At 34.6% G+C, this 15,671-nt stretch overlaps 3 protein-coding genes across 3 annotated transcripts; all 3 read left to right on the top strand.

Moving 5' to 3' along the window:
- Window positions 1-8,924: 8,924 nt before the first annotated feature.
- Window positions 8,925-11,719, top strand: LOC115700084 (uncharacterized). The gene is made up of 4 exons (XM_061109575.1): window positions 8,925-10,123; window positions 10,417-10,608; window positions 10,688-10,793; window positions 10,879-11,719. Exons 1-4 carry the CDS (start codon window positions 8,925-8,927, stop codon window positions 11,503-11,505), a joined length of 2,124 nt encoding a protein of 707 aa, XP_060965558.1. The 3' UTR covers window positions 11,506-11,719.
- LOC133034484 (uncharacterized) lies at window positions 11,631-14,345 on the top strand. The gene is made up of 8 exons (XM_061109574.1): window positions 11,631-11,978; window positions 12,061-12,489; window positions 12,582-12,967; window positions 13,044-13,182; window positions 13,303-13,596; window positions 13,838-14,136; window positions 14,218-14,287; window positions 14,325-14,345. The coding sequence occupies exons 1-8, from the start codon at window positions 11,631-11,633 to the stop codon at window positions 14,343-14,345; spliced, it is 1,986 nt and encodes a 661-aa protein (XP_060965557.1).
- LOC133035105 (uncharacterized) lies at window positions 14,337-15,082 on the top strand. Its single transcript, XM_061110829.1, has 4 exons — window positions 14,337-14,391; window positions 14,476-14,580; window positions 14,651-14,822; window positions 14,920-15,082. Exons 1-4 carry the CDS (start codon window positions 14,345-14,347, stop codon window positions 15,007-15,009), a joined length of 414 nt encoding a protein of 137 aa, XP_060966812.1. The 5' UTR covers window positions 14,337-14,344; the 3' UTR covers window positions 15,010-15,082.
- The last annotated feature ends 589 nt before the right edge of the window (window positions 15,083-15,671 follow it).

Genomic DNA, 15,671 nt, shown 5'->3' with positions numbered 1-15,671 from the left:
TTAAATTAGTAGTGGTGGCCCAAGAAAGAATTACTCATTATACAGTTACACTTTCACAAGTGTTTAATAACCATTTTCTTTCAATGGATTCAAACTGTATGAGTTTAGTATTCTGTGACCAGAATCCACTTGCGTTCTAAGAACTCTTTGATGTAACTAAGCCTAAGTCATCAAAAGATACAACCACATATTTTAAATATGTGGCATTTGTATCTTGTTCATAGTGGTTTTGACAAGATCATTCTCTGCAAAGAGTTAATATGTCTATATCCACTGAAAGTATAATCATCTCATTTTAAGATGGATGTACATTCAGGGGTGGAGATGAGTTTTCGTTGTATTCTTAAAACGATCACTCTAGATTTTACCTTAAGCAAAAGAAAATTGAAATGTTTAAAAAATTTCATGAATTTCTAGCAATGGTGAAAACCATTAAGGTAAGTGGTTAAAGATCTTGCGAACTGATAGGGGTGGAGAAATAGTTAGTAGATATGTAGTTCAAAGATCATTAATTTGATTTTTGAATTATATCCAAACTTACCTCCCCAGAAATTTCGTTTTGCATATTGTTGATTAGTTACTAGTCGTTGCCTAAGTCCTTCTATGGTAATACAATTTCAGAATGATGCAATGGTTGTATACTTAATGTAAAACATTACTAGATTCATGGATGACCTAATCGAAATCTTAAGAAAAGATAGAACTGTTAACCATGGTTTGCATGTTTGTTAGCTATTCTAAGTGATTTGGGGTGGACCATCCCATAGTCAATAGATAAGAAAGTGTTGGTTTAAACAAATACTAATTTTCTAAGAAAATGACTAAGTCTGAAAATAAAGTAGCAAATAAAGGAGATATTTTTTTCTTTCTTGATTCAAAAAGTGTTATATCATCTTATTCGATACAAGATGATCCCATTGCCTCTGTTGTCTTAACACAATCGAAGAGGTTAATACCATTTAGTTTTCTTAGACATAATTCACGGTACCTTGTCGTAGTGGGAGGGTTTCTAGGAACTCACCTTCTTATGACGTGGAAGACACTAGTAATTAAAATCCATTGTGAGTTTAAACAAGTAATGGATTGTCAAGATAAGAAACAAAGAAGAAAAACCAATAGAACTATGGTTTGATCCATTCACATGGAGTAACCTAAAGTTTTCTATTACAAGGACATAAAAGGAAATTTTCGTTAATAAGTCTATTCAATGGACTTAACAAAACTTCCTGTTCCTAGTATTATAGGTTTGAGTTTATCTAAACCTATGGCTTGTGGTATACCTGGTAATTACTTACTCTAATGCAAGCAACTTACTTTAGTAAGATGCTGAAGCTTTTTCTTTCTAATGGCAATCTATAGAAGCTTCTCGACTTCTAGGCATAGATTTTATTTATCTAAGGAAAAGTCTCAACTACTCCAGAAAAGATAAAGTCATGGAAAAATTTCTTAAATCAACAGTGAGAGGTCTCAGATATGCTTTAGTATGCCTTAGACCAGACACCTGCTGTTGAGTGGGAGTAATGAGTAGGTATCAGATTAATCCAGGAGAGGAACATTGGAAGACAATCAAGTAAATCTTAAGATTAAGAAGAGGAAATGTATGTTAGTCGATAAGGGTGTGTTTAAAACTCTTAGACTACACCACATCAGATTTCTAGACTTGCCTTTGTGCTAAAAAGTCTGCTGATAAGATGGTGATTACTCTGGGGTGGAGTAGTAATTTTGGAGAAGTATAAAAACCTATCTGAAATCTCTTGGTCTACCAGAGAGAGACTGAATGTTAAAGATGAAGTAAAGGTACTTATTCAGTCTAAGGAAAGTTCTATACATTTGTGGCACCGTTCCAACTTGTCTTAACTACTAGTGTCATTTCGTGAATAACCAAAAAGTAGTTGCCAAAGGTATAGAATCTAGTATCCCAAAAGAGTAGACATATAGAGAGGAATTTCACAATATCAAGGATTTTGTGATTAAGGAAGAGTAATGGTGGAGAGAAGGTTGTGGTTAATTCAACCTGTCAGATCCTATTACGAGGAGTTTACTACTACTACACTTGATTTGTATATCAAGGTGTTGAGATTATTTGAAATGCACATTTTGTTTTATATTAGTGCAAGTGGGAGTTTGTTGGGTTTTGTGCCCTAAATAAAACACATTTCAATATAATTGATTTACTTATTAATAAAGATTAGAAATAAAATTTCATGTTGCATGGTTCACATGATTTATTTCATGATTATATATATAATGTATGAATTCTATTTAAGTCCAGAACATATGAATTTGTTAATGATTATAGTGTTGTCAGCACAGTGGAATATAATCTTAATTATATGTTCGAAAATTTATTCCCTGATTTGTCAGTACACTGGCTTTAGACTGACATGGTATAATCAGCGATAGGTATTCTTACACCTTGGAAAAGTGTTATGTCCTTTCCAGGACATTGGCAAAGTTTACCAGTATCGGATGTATGGAGTATACATCGGAAGGGACCGATATTGAACTTTGTTTAGATATATTAAAATTTACCGTAATATCTATTCAATTCAATATCACCTGTTGATCCTAGATTAAATGATCTTAATCCTGATATGATTAGGTTCAATCTCAAGAGTACTATACATGTTCTTTGATTTGTTAGTTAGCCTACTTTTGGGTCAGGGTGATACGTACATTTTGGGAACATGATAGTATAATTGATTGGGAGCGCACTTCTCTAGGAATTTAGAAGTGAAACGATGATATCCATCGAGCTTGGCTAAACAGAGATAAATGGTGGAGATCTCATTTCACTACGCTGAAATATCATTTATACGGAGCTAAGTGTTTTAATAATAAAATACATTGAAGGTGTAACGGTAACTTAGTGCCTATTCAATGTAGATCATCTATTAGAGGGTCATTGATCAAATTAGGATTATAACAATAGATAACTAATGACGTATCTATATCGTGGAACATATAGAGCGTTCTATATGACTGAGAGTGCAATTCCAAGTTCTAAGTGTGGATTCAATAAGGAATTAATAAGTTAGGGAATTTACTTGGTAAATTCGGTTCGACTTATTGGAAGATCGAAAATATAAGCCCATGGTCCCCATACTAGTTTAGACCATACTGCTTGTAAGACTCAGTTAATTGATTTTGATTAATCAATTATAATTCTAAAGTTAGACTGTGTCTACTTTATGAATTTTCACTAAGCAAGGGCAAAATTGTAAAGAAAAGAGATTCTAGGTTTATTTATTAATTAAGAGACTTTACATGTCTAAATTAATAAATATATTAAATGACAATATTATTTAATAATTAATTTTTAGTTATTAAATAATTAGAATTGGCATTTAAATGGTTAAATTGGAAAATTGGCATTTTTGAGAAAATGGGAATGAAAAATAACAAAATGGGAAATTTGCAAAGTGAGGCCCAATTTCCTTATATGGCCGCCCACTATGCAAGCCCTTTACCATTTATTTTTCCATTATTTTAATGCCATGCATTTCTAACCTAAACCTAGATGGCATTCTATAAATAGAAAGTGTTGGCTTCAGGAAACTCATGACTTGCACATTGTTTCTTTCAGAGAAAGCCATAGCCACTTTCCTCTCTCTCTCGTTTCTTCTCTTCAAATTTCGAAATTCCTTGATTGATAGAGTAGTGCCCACACACATCAAGTGGTATCTCAATCATAGTGTGTAAGACTGTAGGAGAATCCAAACAACAAGAAGGAGAATCGGCATCAAAGCACTACTACAAAAGTCACTATTCACGTCGGTCAACGCGACTGTTCATCGCGTTGACCGACGTGAATAGTACCATATTGAGTATATTCGTCATTTTTAAAATGTCACAAAAAATACATAAATTGCGTCGGTTCTTACTCCGTCACTAATTACCCAACCGACGGTAAAAGTAAAAAAATTAAAAAAATTCGTTCATTATTAGCGTCGTTTTAAAAGCCTCACTTATGCTTTATGTGGCCTTTTAAAACCGACGGTAAATCTATTGTGAGTGTGACAAAACGACGCTAATCCTCCTATTTTTCACTTACCCCCAAACACACTTTCATTTCGATCGAGCTCTCTTTTTCCCTCTCTTTTTCTCTGAACAGCGCCCTCTTTCCCTCTCTTTCTCTCTTGCGATTTCGAAGGTGTAAAGGTGTCAATGGAGCTGCGATTTTCCCACCTCCGTTAGTCTCTCTCTTTCCCTCTCTTTTTCTCTTGCGTTCTCTCTCTCTCAATCTCTCTCTCTCTCTCTCAGTCTCTCTGTGTTATAACAGGTCTCGCCCGTCCTCATCAGCTCTGAAGGTTGTGATTTCGAACCGGCCGGCCACCTCTGTAAGTCTCTCTACTTCCCTCTCTTTCTGTCTTGCTCTATGTTATAACAATAACATGGTATATATGCTCTATTTTCATCATCAATGGATAATTTCTCATTTTGTTGAGAGTTTTGAATCTAAGTGATTTATTATAATTCAAGGGTTTGATATATTAACCAATTTGTTAAAAGAACCCAATGACGTTAACAGGTTCAGAGTTTGATTCCTTTTAAGTACTGGCATAGCTTATTGCTAGATATATATGCTTCTCAAGGATTTTAGGGTTGAGCTTGGGAGGAGAAATTAATAATTTTATACAATATATAATTGAGAATATTTCAATGGTGCATCACGAATAGGATAGGTTTTAAGTTAAGCTATATTGAAGATCGAAGATACTGGAATTGGGTTCCCACAGAAGAGTCAAGGTTAGTATTAATACCATAGCATAACCTTATTATTATAGTGTGACTCAGGCAGTAGTTTGAAGGTTCTTAAGCTACTAATTTTTATGGAATGAGTCCATTTTGGGAATCTTTGTGCTTTCTTTTAGTTTAAATGCTAATCTTGTATGGTATTCTCTTATATCTTTGCTTACTTATTAGCTTGCGCGTGTGGAGGTAACCAAGTTTTGATCCGTTACATTTCTTCAATTGTTGGAGGAGGGTTCTAATTGATTCCTTTTTCCCTCTCTTTTTTCTTGGTGTGATTACTATCTTGCGATAGTTAACATTTGTGGGATTGCTTTACTTGTACAATTTGTCATGAAATTTCTCATTTACATGGGAAGTATAGCAGTAATCTTGAAATCCGGAAAGGCTTTTTAAATTCAGGAAATTGAGAAGTTATAGTGTCTCACTCTCTTTAGATTTCACTTACTTTTTTATCTTGTTAAATCCTTTACAATTTAAAAGTGGGACACTAGATGGTGTTTTGTGTAGTCTCGATGCTTAAAAAATATGATTGAATTGGTCAACAAGAGCAGATGTTTATAATTGCTTAAAAGATATGATTGAATTGGTCAACAAGATCAGATGTTTATAATTGACAGCTACTTCACTGAACAATTAGGACAGTAGGTGTTCTGCTAAGCTTCTCTTGGGTGTTATAAATATGCTTATAATTGCTTTTCTATGATGCCATTTTTTTATAACTCATTGATTAACAAGATCAGGCAGCAGAAGTTTTGTATTTCATTTGTGATGGTTTGCCCCTTTTAATTTTTCTTTTCTTGGGGGCTTGCATATTGTAGTAATTTTCTGCTTTTATGGTATGCTATTGATTTTGTTTAGCAAATCTTAATTGGTACGCCTGTTGTAATGCTGTGTTTGTGGTAGAACATAAGAGGTGATATGTGGGTGAGAACATAAGAGGTGATATGTGGGTGACCTACTACATCTATCTTAGCTATTCGACTTTCATATAAAAAAGAATACGTAGGTGACCTACTATAACCATCCAGCTTCCATAGGCTTACACACCACCACATATATTCCTGATTGTTGTTAGTGACATAACAACTGAATTTGAACAGAACAGAACTCACTACTTTACTTCTTTTTAATTTGAATATATATCATATCACATCATATAAGACAAAATTATGAGACTATAATTCTATGCAAACTTTTCACTTCATCTTCATTCTTAAAAAAATACAGAAGTTTTTCCAATGCATATTTTGTAGGTTAGTATGTTGTTGTCCTTCCTTGTCCAATGAAATTTAAAAATCTGCTAATGTTTCCATTTTGGAATTTGGAATGTTTGTTTGTAGTGAAATTTGACTACCTCTGCTAAATTTTTACAGTTAAAAACAGCAAACATGTAGACATAATATCTATAAATACATGTCACCTTATGCCCCTTATCTAATATCTAGTTAATTCACGTCATTCATTTTCTTGTCTTGTTAGGTAGTTGTTTTCTCTAGCTAACAAGACAAGAAAATGAACCAGAAGCTTGAATATTCTATTAGTATTTTACACCGGCTGGAACTAAAATTAGCATCGACCCTCCAACACTTAGTTTCACAGAAGTGAACCAGAAGCTTGAATATTCTATTAGTATTTTCCCTGAAGACAAGCCTGGGATCATTGACAAGGGCTTTTCTCAAGGATATTTGAGATGGGTTTCTGCTAAGTACTCTGTTAGAAGCCAAATATCTATCATATTTGGGATTTGAATCTTTTTCTCTTTGTAGAAAACTAAGAATAGAATAACTGAGAAGCCCATTATAGGAGCTAGTCTAATAGAGTCATTACCTACCATTTATGTACTTAAGATTTGGTTTTGACCAAATAAGAAGTACCAGAAATGTTTTAGCGTTTATTTCTATAATTGTTGGAAGTAATAAATAAATGAAAATGTTTGACGGCATTTTACATTTTAGTAATTGAAAATAATTACAATACTGCATATCTCCCACGATTAGCAAATCACAAAGGGCCTGAAAAAAAAAATCAAGTTATTTTAGATATTTTAACTTGTTTTACTTGAACATGAACTATTGAATTAGCCTATTAACATTTTTTTCGTAATGTTAACACAAGACTGATTAACTTCTCATGATTATATATAGTCTTATATTAATCAAAAAATATATATATAGTCTTTTTTTTTTTTTGAATGAATATATATATATAGTCTTAATCCTCCAAATATATCTAGTTTTAGTGTCTTGAAAGAGTTAATAACACTTTCCAGTTCCCTGTGTAGCACATCTAGAAATCAATCTTCAGTCCTCCTTTTCATGATAATATGATGCTATCAAGATAATAGCCTTAGGTTGTTTAGAGTGTAGTACCTTAAGATGTGACTATGGACTTCCAAAGCTCCAATGTTACAAAACAAAACAAGTTTATTTGTAGGAATAAACTAGCTAGAGAAGACAGCAAAGAAAGATTTACAACAAAATAAATTGAGAAATAAATAGTAAAGTGTTGTTTCTAGATTCTAGCCATGTTAGGTAGTTGGTAATGTATGGTAGAAGTTCAAATCTCCTAAAGAAGATAGTTAAAGCAGTCAAAAGTTAGGTTTGTTGACATCATAGAATCACCTCTCAGTTAAGAAAAATGTCTTAAGGTATTAGGGAAAATATCATTTTATTATTATGGAATGTATTTTCCTTGTGTACATAGAGTAAGTGGGTTGGCATAATTAGTTCTATATGTTTATACTTCATCTTCATGTGAGCTGAAATTGGAAAACAAGTAGATTGATTCATATTGAAGTGAAACGAACAATTGTATTCTATCCGAGTAACATTCTTGTCTAGTATGATATATATATTGTATGTACGTACTTTTGTTTTTGTATTTTTGGCTATTCGACCAAATATACAATTTTTCACATCACTACTTTTATTCACAATGCAGCTTTTCAATTGTGGTAGTATCTTTTGAAGAAATTGCTTGAACGCTAGCTTGGAATTGGTAAGCTACTCAAACTTTATTTCTTTATATTTTATAAATCCTAGAAGAGTTTGAATATCCTATATATTCATCCATAGTGAAGTAAGTTCTGGAATTGCATGACTGCGGTCGGATGGGTGGTAATATTTGTACTGTTAATTATAGTTTTGTTTGTTTGTATTATTGTGGATGTTTTAATAGATTAGTTGCATGTTTAAAATTTTCGGGAACGTCCGAATTATAGATGTTATGCTGTCGAAATTTCGGTAGAAATTTCAGTAGGATTAGTATTTTATTAAATTAATTAGGTTAAGTTGATATAGAATTATTTTATTGTATTAATTAGGTTAATTAAATTGTTGTTTTGTTGTTTTGTTAGAAGTTTCGAAATGGATAGAGATTGGATGAGTGCGAATAGGTTAACGGTAAAATATAGGGAAGGTGTTGACTTCTTTTTGGAGTTTTCTGCAAAGAATGCGGATAATCCTGATTTGGTTCATTGCCCATGTCTCAAATGTGGTAACATGGAGCGTATGAAAATTGCCCAAATAAGAGAACATTTGTTTAAGAACGGTATAGACAGGAGTTATAAGGTTTGGTATCACCACGGAGAAAAAATTAGAAGATCGGGCGAGGGACCCTCTAGAAAGGATAAGATTGTTAATAATGTGGAGTATGAAGATGATCACATCGCAGAGATGATTAACGAAGCAGAGTTTGAATCTCAAGTTCGTCCTGAAACATTTCAAACTATGTTAGAAGATGCTGAAAAGCCGATTTACCCTAATTGTACTAGGTTTACTAAATTATCGACGCTTATTAGGCTATACAATTTGAAAGCAAAACACGGGTGGAGTGATAAGAGTTTGACGAGTTACTAGCTTTCTTAGGAGAATTATTACCCGAAGGTAATGAGGTGCCTTTGTCTTTCTATGAGGCAAAAAAGACATTGTGTTCGTTAGGCTTGCAATATGAAAAGATACATGCATGTCCTAACGATTGCATCCTATATCGAAAGAGATTTGTGGATGAGGTATCATGTCCAACGTGCGGTGAGTCCAGGTGGCAAAAGAAAAAGAATTCTAATGAGGTAAAGAAGGGTGTTCCTGCAAAAGTATTGTGGTACTTACCACCCATACCTCGTTTGGTTCGGTTTTTCGAAATGCCGAGCCATGCTAAAAATTTGACTTGGCATGCCGATTGATAGAGTGAAAGATGGTATGATGAGACATCCGAGTGACTCTCCCGCTTGGAAAACAATTGATGCTAGATGGCTGATTTTGCCAATGAGCCTAGGAATATCCGTCTTGGTCTCTCTCGCAGACGGTATCAATCCACATACTTCCCTTAGCAGTAAGTATAGTTGTTGGCCAATCTTGCTTGTGATATATAATTTGCCGCCGTGGCTTGTTATGAAGAGAAAGTTCACTATGTTGACATTGATGATATCAGGCCCTTCACAACCTGGCAATGATATTGATGTATACTTAGCTCCTCTTATTGATGATTTAAGTAAATTGTGGTATGACGGTGTTAATGCATATGACGCCTATAGGAATGAAGCATTCAATCTTAGGGCCATGTTATTGTGGACAATCAATGATTTTCCTGCTTTCGGGAATCTTTCTGGCTACAGTGTGAAAGGTTATAATGCATGTCCTATCTGTGAAGAGAAAACATGCTCTCGCTATTTAACACATTCGAGAAAAATTTGTTATATGGGACACCGAAAGTTTTTGCCACCCGAACATGTATTTCGGACCTGGAAAAAGGCATTTGACGGTAAGCAAGAATTTGAAATGCCTCCCCCACCTTTAAGCGGAAGACAATTGGTAGAAAAATTGAATAAAATTCAATTCAATCTTGGAAAGCGAAAGTCAAAATCGAAGAAAAGAAAAGGAGGTAAGGGTGTCACAAATGAACCTCAGGGACCGTGGAAGAAAAAATCAATATTTTTTGAGCTTGAGTATTGGGAGCATTTGGTTTTACGTCACAATTTAGATGTGATGCATATTGAGAAAAATGTCTCAGATAGCTTAATTAATACCTTGTTTAATATTCCTGGTCGGAGTAAAGATGGAATTAAATCCCGTCTAGATTTGAAAGAGATGGGGATTAGAGGAAATTTACATCCAGAAATTATTGGTAAACGAACTTTTTTACCACCGGCGTGTTATGCCCTGACTAAGGAAGAAAAACGATCTTTCTGTACATCATTGTCTCACGTTAAAGTACCCGAAGGGTATTCTTCAAATATCTCCAATTTGGTAGATATGGACAAATTAATTTTGTCCGGACTGAAGTCTCACGATCATCATATACTGATGCAACATATTCTGCCGGTGAGTATCCGTTCTGTTTTACCTAAGAAAGTTCGCTATGCCATCACCAGGTTATGTTTATTCTTTAAATCTCTTTGTTGCAAAGTGGTAGATGTGTCAAAGTTGGAAAATCTCCGATTAGAAATTGTTGAAGTGTTGTGTTATTTAGAACAATTTTTTCCTCCATCCTTTTTTGACATAATGATCCACTTAACTGTTCATCTGGTGAGAGAGGTAAAAATGTGTGGGCCAGTGTATTTGAGATGGATGTACCCAATGGAACGGTACATGAAAATCCTAAAGGGTTATGTAAGAAACAGAAGCAGGCCAGAGGGTTCAATTGTTGAATCCTACATCGTTGAAGAGGAAGTTTTGTAGAATTTTGTTCAGACTTCTTGTCAAATGTAGCAACTGTTGGGTCGTGTCTTCCTAGATTTGATAATGAAATTAGTAAAGGGGGTCGGGGTGTTTCTGTTTGCGACGTAAGTCGAGCTGATCGAGAGGAAGCACACCGACTCGTTTTGCAAAATGTTGATGAGGTTCAACCGTACATTGAGTAAGTTTAATTTAATTTTTAATATTCAATTCAAATTAAAAGTGTACTAATAAGAATAATGTTTAACTACATCTTGAAGGAAACATTTTGATTGGATCAAGACTACTTATCCTAGTAAGTCGAGGAACCACAAATGGGTGCAAGATGAACATTATCGAAATTTTAGTACATGGTTGAAAGAAAAGGTATTATGCAATACCGAGTGATTTGAAATTGGTATGTTTTTCATAATCATTTCATGTAACTACTAATTAATTTGATTTATGCTAGGTGATTGTGGAAATGAGTGACTCCCCGAACAATGTATCTCAGTTGCTACTTTCGATATCGCATTTTCCTTCATTTACTGTACTAAAGTATCAATCATACTACATAAATAGTACTCAATTTAACACGAAAGATCGTGATGCTTCTAGAAAAACACAAAATAGTGGTGTCATGATTGTTGCTAGTGCTATCCAAGTAGCTAGTTCAAAAGACAAAAACCCTATTGAATGTGATATGACCTTTTATGGTGTAATCAAAGAAATTTGGGAATTAGATTACATTAGCTTTCGAATCCCTGTTTTTCTTTGTGATTGGGTGAGGAGTGATAATGGAGTTAAAGAAGATGAGTTTGGATTCAAGCTAGTGGACTTGAATCGAGTAGGACACAAGTCTGATCGATTTATAATGGCATCCCAGGCAAAACAAGTATTTTATATGAGTGACCCAATAGATGGTCGCTGGTCAGTTGTTCTAACAACACAACCAAAAGATTATGATTACCAAGAGTCTGGTGGAGATTTATATCTCAATGATAAAACTTTTGAAATCAATCCACCACCAATTGATGTCGCCGTTCGGGACGAAATCATTTCTTCTCGGGAAGACGGTGAAGGATTATGGATTGAGTAAACTATCAATCTATAAATATTGGTGTGTTTTGTTTTATATTATTTTATATTTTTTTGCGCCTAATCTAAATTTCTGTGTTAATCTTATGTATTATTATTTTGCTTTAATGTGTAGGTACATTGACTATGGATGACCCCGGTGACTATGATGATGATTTTGCCCTTTGGGGACAATCCATTGGTGGTGAATCTGAATCTGATCCAGCTGCACCAGAACTGGAACCTGACACTGATTCACAACCAAAGAAGAAAAATGGTAGGGGGGCATATAAGGGTCTGAAGCATATAAAGAATAGGAGTGAAGGAATACTTCTCGAAGTCGAGTACAACCAATGGGGCCAGTGCGTTGGGGACACTGCAAATGAACTGGTTAGCCAGATTGGCTTGTATGCAAGACGAAATCTTCCACTGGCATACAATGATTGGAGAAAAGTTCCAATGGAATTTAAAAATCTATTATGGGAGTACATCAAGGTAATGCTAATAGCTAAGATTAATTTGCATATGTAGTTGAATATTTTTTGCCCATTCTAACTATTATTGCTAATTTTTGCAGTCAATGTTCAAGTTAGGCCCAGAAGCTAAGCATTCTACCTTAAAAACTGCTGGACGAAGATGGAAAGACTGGAAAGCATTCCTAACAAGGAACCTAATTTTCAAATACAAAGATAAAGTTCCAGCAATGCTCGATCGTCCTCCAGATGCTTATGCTTCATGTTACAAGCCCGAAGATTGGAAAGAATTTGTTGCCAAAAGATGTAGTCCCGAATGGGCAAAAAAGAGAAAGAAAATGCAAGATATCAGGAGTCAAAATACATACAATCACCATGCGGGCCGAGGTGGTGTTAAGAAAGTTGAAGAAAAGTTGGAGAAAGAGTTGGGCCACCAGCTTACTATATATGACAGGGCAGACTTGTGGATTAGAATACACACGAACAAAAACGGCGAGCTCGATGGCCCTGCTCAGGAGGTCGCTGACCGGATTGTAAGTTCCATTTATCATATATGTGCTTGATCAAATACTTAAACACTTTTATGTTGTTCAAATTCTTACAAATTTTACTTTCTTGAATGTAGGCTGAGATACGAAAGCAAGTTGAGGAGGGGACAATATTAGTAGAAGGCTCAAAAGACATACTCACTCTAGCCTTGGGAACAGAAGAGCATGGAGGACGTGTTAGAGGAATGGGGGGTGGTGTCACACAGACACAGTTTTTCAAAACCCCGCGTCCTAAAAGAAAGAGAGTCGATGACAATGATCGTATGAGTGAGGTGGAGAAGCGACTTGAAGAGTCAGAGGAACATCGTCGTAGACAAGACGAATTATTAAATAAACTCCTCCAAATAGTCCAAAGCCAAAGTGGTGTTGCGGGCACCTCACATGCATCTGGTTCAGGTGTTGGGGGAGCATCCAACGAACCAGCTTTTGCTGCTGTTACCTCAGTTCTAGGAGCAACACCTACGCAGGCCCTCTCGCTCCACCAGGCCGGGCCTCTACTACACCAAATGCCGTGGGCCTCTGCTCCACCGGCTCCCAAGGCCTCTCGCTCCACCGGCTCCCAAGGCCTCTGCTCCACCAGCTCCCAAGGCCACTATTCCAACACCTCCACTTGTTGCCCCACCAGCCACACCTTGTGCAGCTGCTCCACCAGCACCATCTCCGGTTACTTCTGATAATGTATTATTTACTTGCTTTTTAAAATAATTTTCATTATGCATGTTTAATTTTTATATCATAATTATTTAAGTTCTTTTTAAAATAAATTTTGTTTGTCTCTTGTTTTGTTTGCAAATGAAGAGATTGAGGTGTGATATGTACGTGATTGATCCCAAAGAAAAAGATCCGGTCTTAGTTGCATCAGGTTATGTGAAACTTGAAAAGGCAGACAAAGAAGGCAATATTATAATACATGGAGTTAAAAAGAAGTTTGATGATTTCAAACGTGTCTTTATTGAGAAGGTGGTTGAAGAAAATGCCATTCTACCATGCCCTATAGAACATGAAGGCTTCGACACAGTTGGTTTAGCTGTAAACAATTTTGTAGCTTGGCCAAAGAACCTAATCAACATACATCCAGATGATTTAGCGAAGGTACATCATTTTTTTCCTTTTCAAGTATATTTTCTTGAATAATGAGTAGGTTGAACTCAAATAGTTATTTGGTGATACTTTCTTTTAAAGAAGCTAATGATAGTGTCTAGTGGGATGGGAATGCATTATTGGTGAAAATTTTGTGGCCATGATATATTCAAAGCTAGTTTTGTAAGTATTTTAAGACTTTAACCTCGGGATATTATTATATTTTGAAATTGTAATTAATTGTTTGATGTAGATGAAAGGAAAGAAGAAAGTTTCAAGAGATCATTTGGCTCCACCGACTCAGCCACCGATAAACCCAAAGGGGCCTAATAAACAGTCTGTCAAACGGTACATTCCCCCTGCAAAGACACAATTATTGTCTGGACTTTCAGAGATTGTGAAGAATTGGCCTGCTAAGAAATCAAAGAGATACTATATTAAACCGGAAGTGTTCGGAGGAGAAGGCCAAGAGTGTTGGATCAGCGCTGACGAGGTGGAAGATGTGTGCGAGCTCCATATGATTGGAAATACTGTTATGTCTCTTTGGTGCAGGTATAATAGTTAATAACTAAGTTAATATCTAAGTTAAAAATTATATATACAACTGTTTATTAATAATCTGTTTTAATTTAGTTATTTGCAAGAACACACACTTAATCTTGGTGGATTGAGGAATACATTCGCATTTAATAATCCCGCTTCAGTAGCAACTGAAGCTGGTAAACTCGAACAATGTTCAGAGAATCTATGTCAGCAATTGATGGGTATGCAACCTGAACAATGGTTGATATGTCCGTGGAATTCAGGGTAAGTATGTTTTTATATTAATAAATGTAACAAACTAATGGATCGATTAGTGAGTTGACTGAATTAACATGTTTTGTTCTGTAGTGATCACTGGTTGACAATTATGATTCATGCCAATACTCAAAGTGTTGCATATCTTAACTCGACGAATGACTTTATCCGAACTGATATTATGAAATGTATCCAAAAGTAAGTTATAATTTTTTAAATTTAGATTATGTTACAAATCAATTCATTAATTAATTTCTTTTTTGTTTAGTGCTGTGGACATGTACAGGATCGAAAAAAATATACGAAACAAGGGTCCAGTAAAAATCAACCAATACACGTGTCGACAGCAGCCGGATGGAATACAATGTGGTTATTATGTTATGAAGATTATTCAGAGTTTCATGACGGTTGTTAATCCTGCAAGTTTTTTGAAAAATCATGTAAACATGAATAACTACTCTTCTCTATTTAGTTTGTATTTTAATTATATATACTTTTAATATGTTGATTAATGTTTTTTGATCTTTTATTTTACAGTTCAAGTTAGACGCTCCCTATAGTAACGAGGAGATCAATGCCGTACGGGATGAGTTGGCCGAATTTGTGAAGCCATTGATTATAGATTAAGTACTTAAGGTTACTACACTTTTGATATAATACATGAGTAACAAGTTTTATGATTATTGTTATCTTTTGCATATATTATTAGTTTATATTTAGTTTACGATATACATGGAATTTAAGTTTTAGAATCGATTTTATTGACAATTTTGGTATTGTGTGATTAGTTAATAGAATCGATTACTAATTTAATATAAGTTTCAAAAATGTTATTTTAATTTTTTTTGTATTATGTATTTACTATTATATAGAGTTATTCTAAAATTTGATAATGCAGGTGGGGAAAATTGCATGAAAAGTTTGCAATTTTCCCTTACTTATATTTGTGCTTCATTTTATAAGTGACGCAATAGGTAAAAAAAAAAGTTTTTTCGAAATAGATATGACATTTTTAAACCGACGGAATAAGTTTTTTGTGACAATTTTAAAATGTCATGACACATTTAGCGTCACTTTTTAACCGACGCTTAAAATAAAATAGAAAAGTAATTTTTTAGCGTCGGTTTTAAAATGACGAAAATTGTATTTTGCGTCTTTTTAAAAACGACGCAAATAAAACACTATTTACGTCTACGGATTACACGTCGGTTCTGTAGACCGACGCAAAATCTTTATATGTCACTTATAAAACGACGAAAATACCCCTTTTTGTAGTAGTGAAGGAAGGA

Source organism: Cannabis sativa, chromosome 2 (genome assembly GCF_029168945.1).
Source record: "Cannabis sativa cultivar Pink pepper isolate KNU-18-1 chromosome 2, ASM2916894v1, whole genome shotgun sequence".
In the NCBI taxonomy this organism is placed as follows: Eukaryota; Viridiplantae; Streptophyta; class Magnoliopsida; order Rosales; family Cannabaceae; genus Cannabis; species Cannabis sativa.
Note: the sequence above shows the minus strand (reverse complement) of the source record. Positions and strands in the feature narration are given on the sequence as shown.

What these genes read in the sequence shown, in the direction of transcription:
- LOC133034484 (XM_061109574.1), top strand. Translation starts at nt 11,631, where the DNA reads ATGGATGACCCCGGTGACTATGATGATGATTTTGCCCTTTGGGGACAA. An exon ending in AGGAGGTCGCTGACCGGATT is followed by an intron (nt 12,490 to 12,581) that starts GTAAGTTCCATT and finishes TCTTGAATGTAG; the next exon opens with GCTGAGATACGAAAGCAAGT. An exon ending in ATCCAGATGATTTAGCGAAG is followed by an intron (nt 13,597 to 13,837) that starts GTACATCATTTT and finishes TGTTTGATGTAG; the next exon opens with ATGAAAGGAAAGAAGAAAGT.
- LOC115700084 (XM_061109575.1), top strand. Translation starts at nt 8,925, where the DNA reads ATGCCGATTGATAGAGTGAAAGATGGTATGATGAGACATCCGAGTGAC. An exon ending in GAGGTTCAACCGTACATTGA is followed by an intron (nt 10,609 to 10,687) that starts GTAAGTTTAATT and finishes TACATCTTGAAG; the next exon opens with GAAACATTTTGATTGGATCA. An exon ending in GTACATGGTTGAAAGAAAAG is followed by an intron (nt 10,794 to 10,878) that starts GTATTATGCAAT and finishes GATTTATGCTAG; the next exon opens with GTGATTGTGGAAATGAGTGA.
- LOC133035105 (XM_061110829.1), top strand. Translation starts at nt 14,345, where the DNA reads ATGGGTATGCAACCTGAACAATGGTTGATATGTCCGTGGAATTCAGG. An exon ending in ATATGTCCGTGGAATTCAGG is followed by an intron (nt 14,392 to 14,475) that starts GTAAGTATGTTT and finishes TTTGTTCTGTAG; the next exon opens with TGATCACTGGTTGACAATTA. An exon ending in CAAGTTTTTTGAAAAATCAT is followed by an intron (nt 14,823 to 14,919) that starts GTAAACATGAAT and finishes TTTATTTTACAG; the next exon opens with TTCAAGTTAGACGCTCCCTA.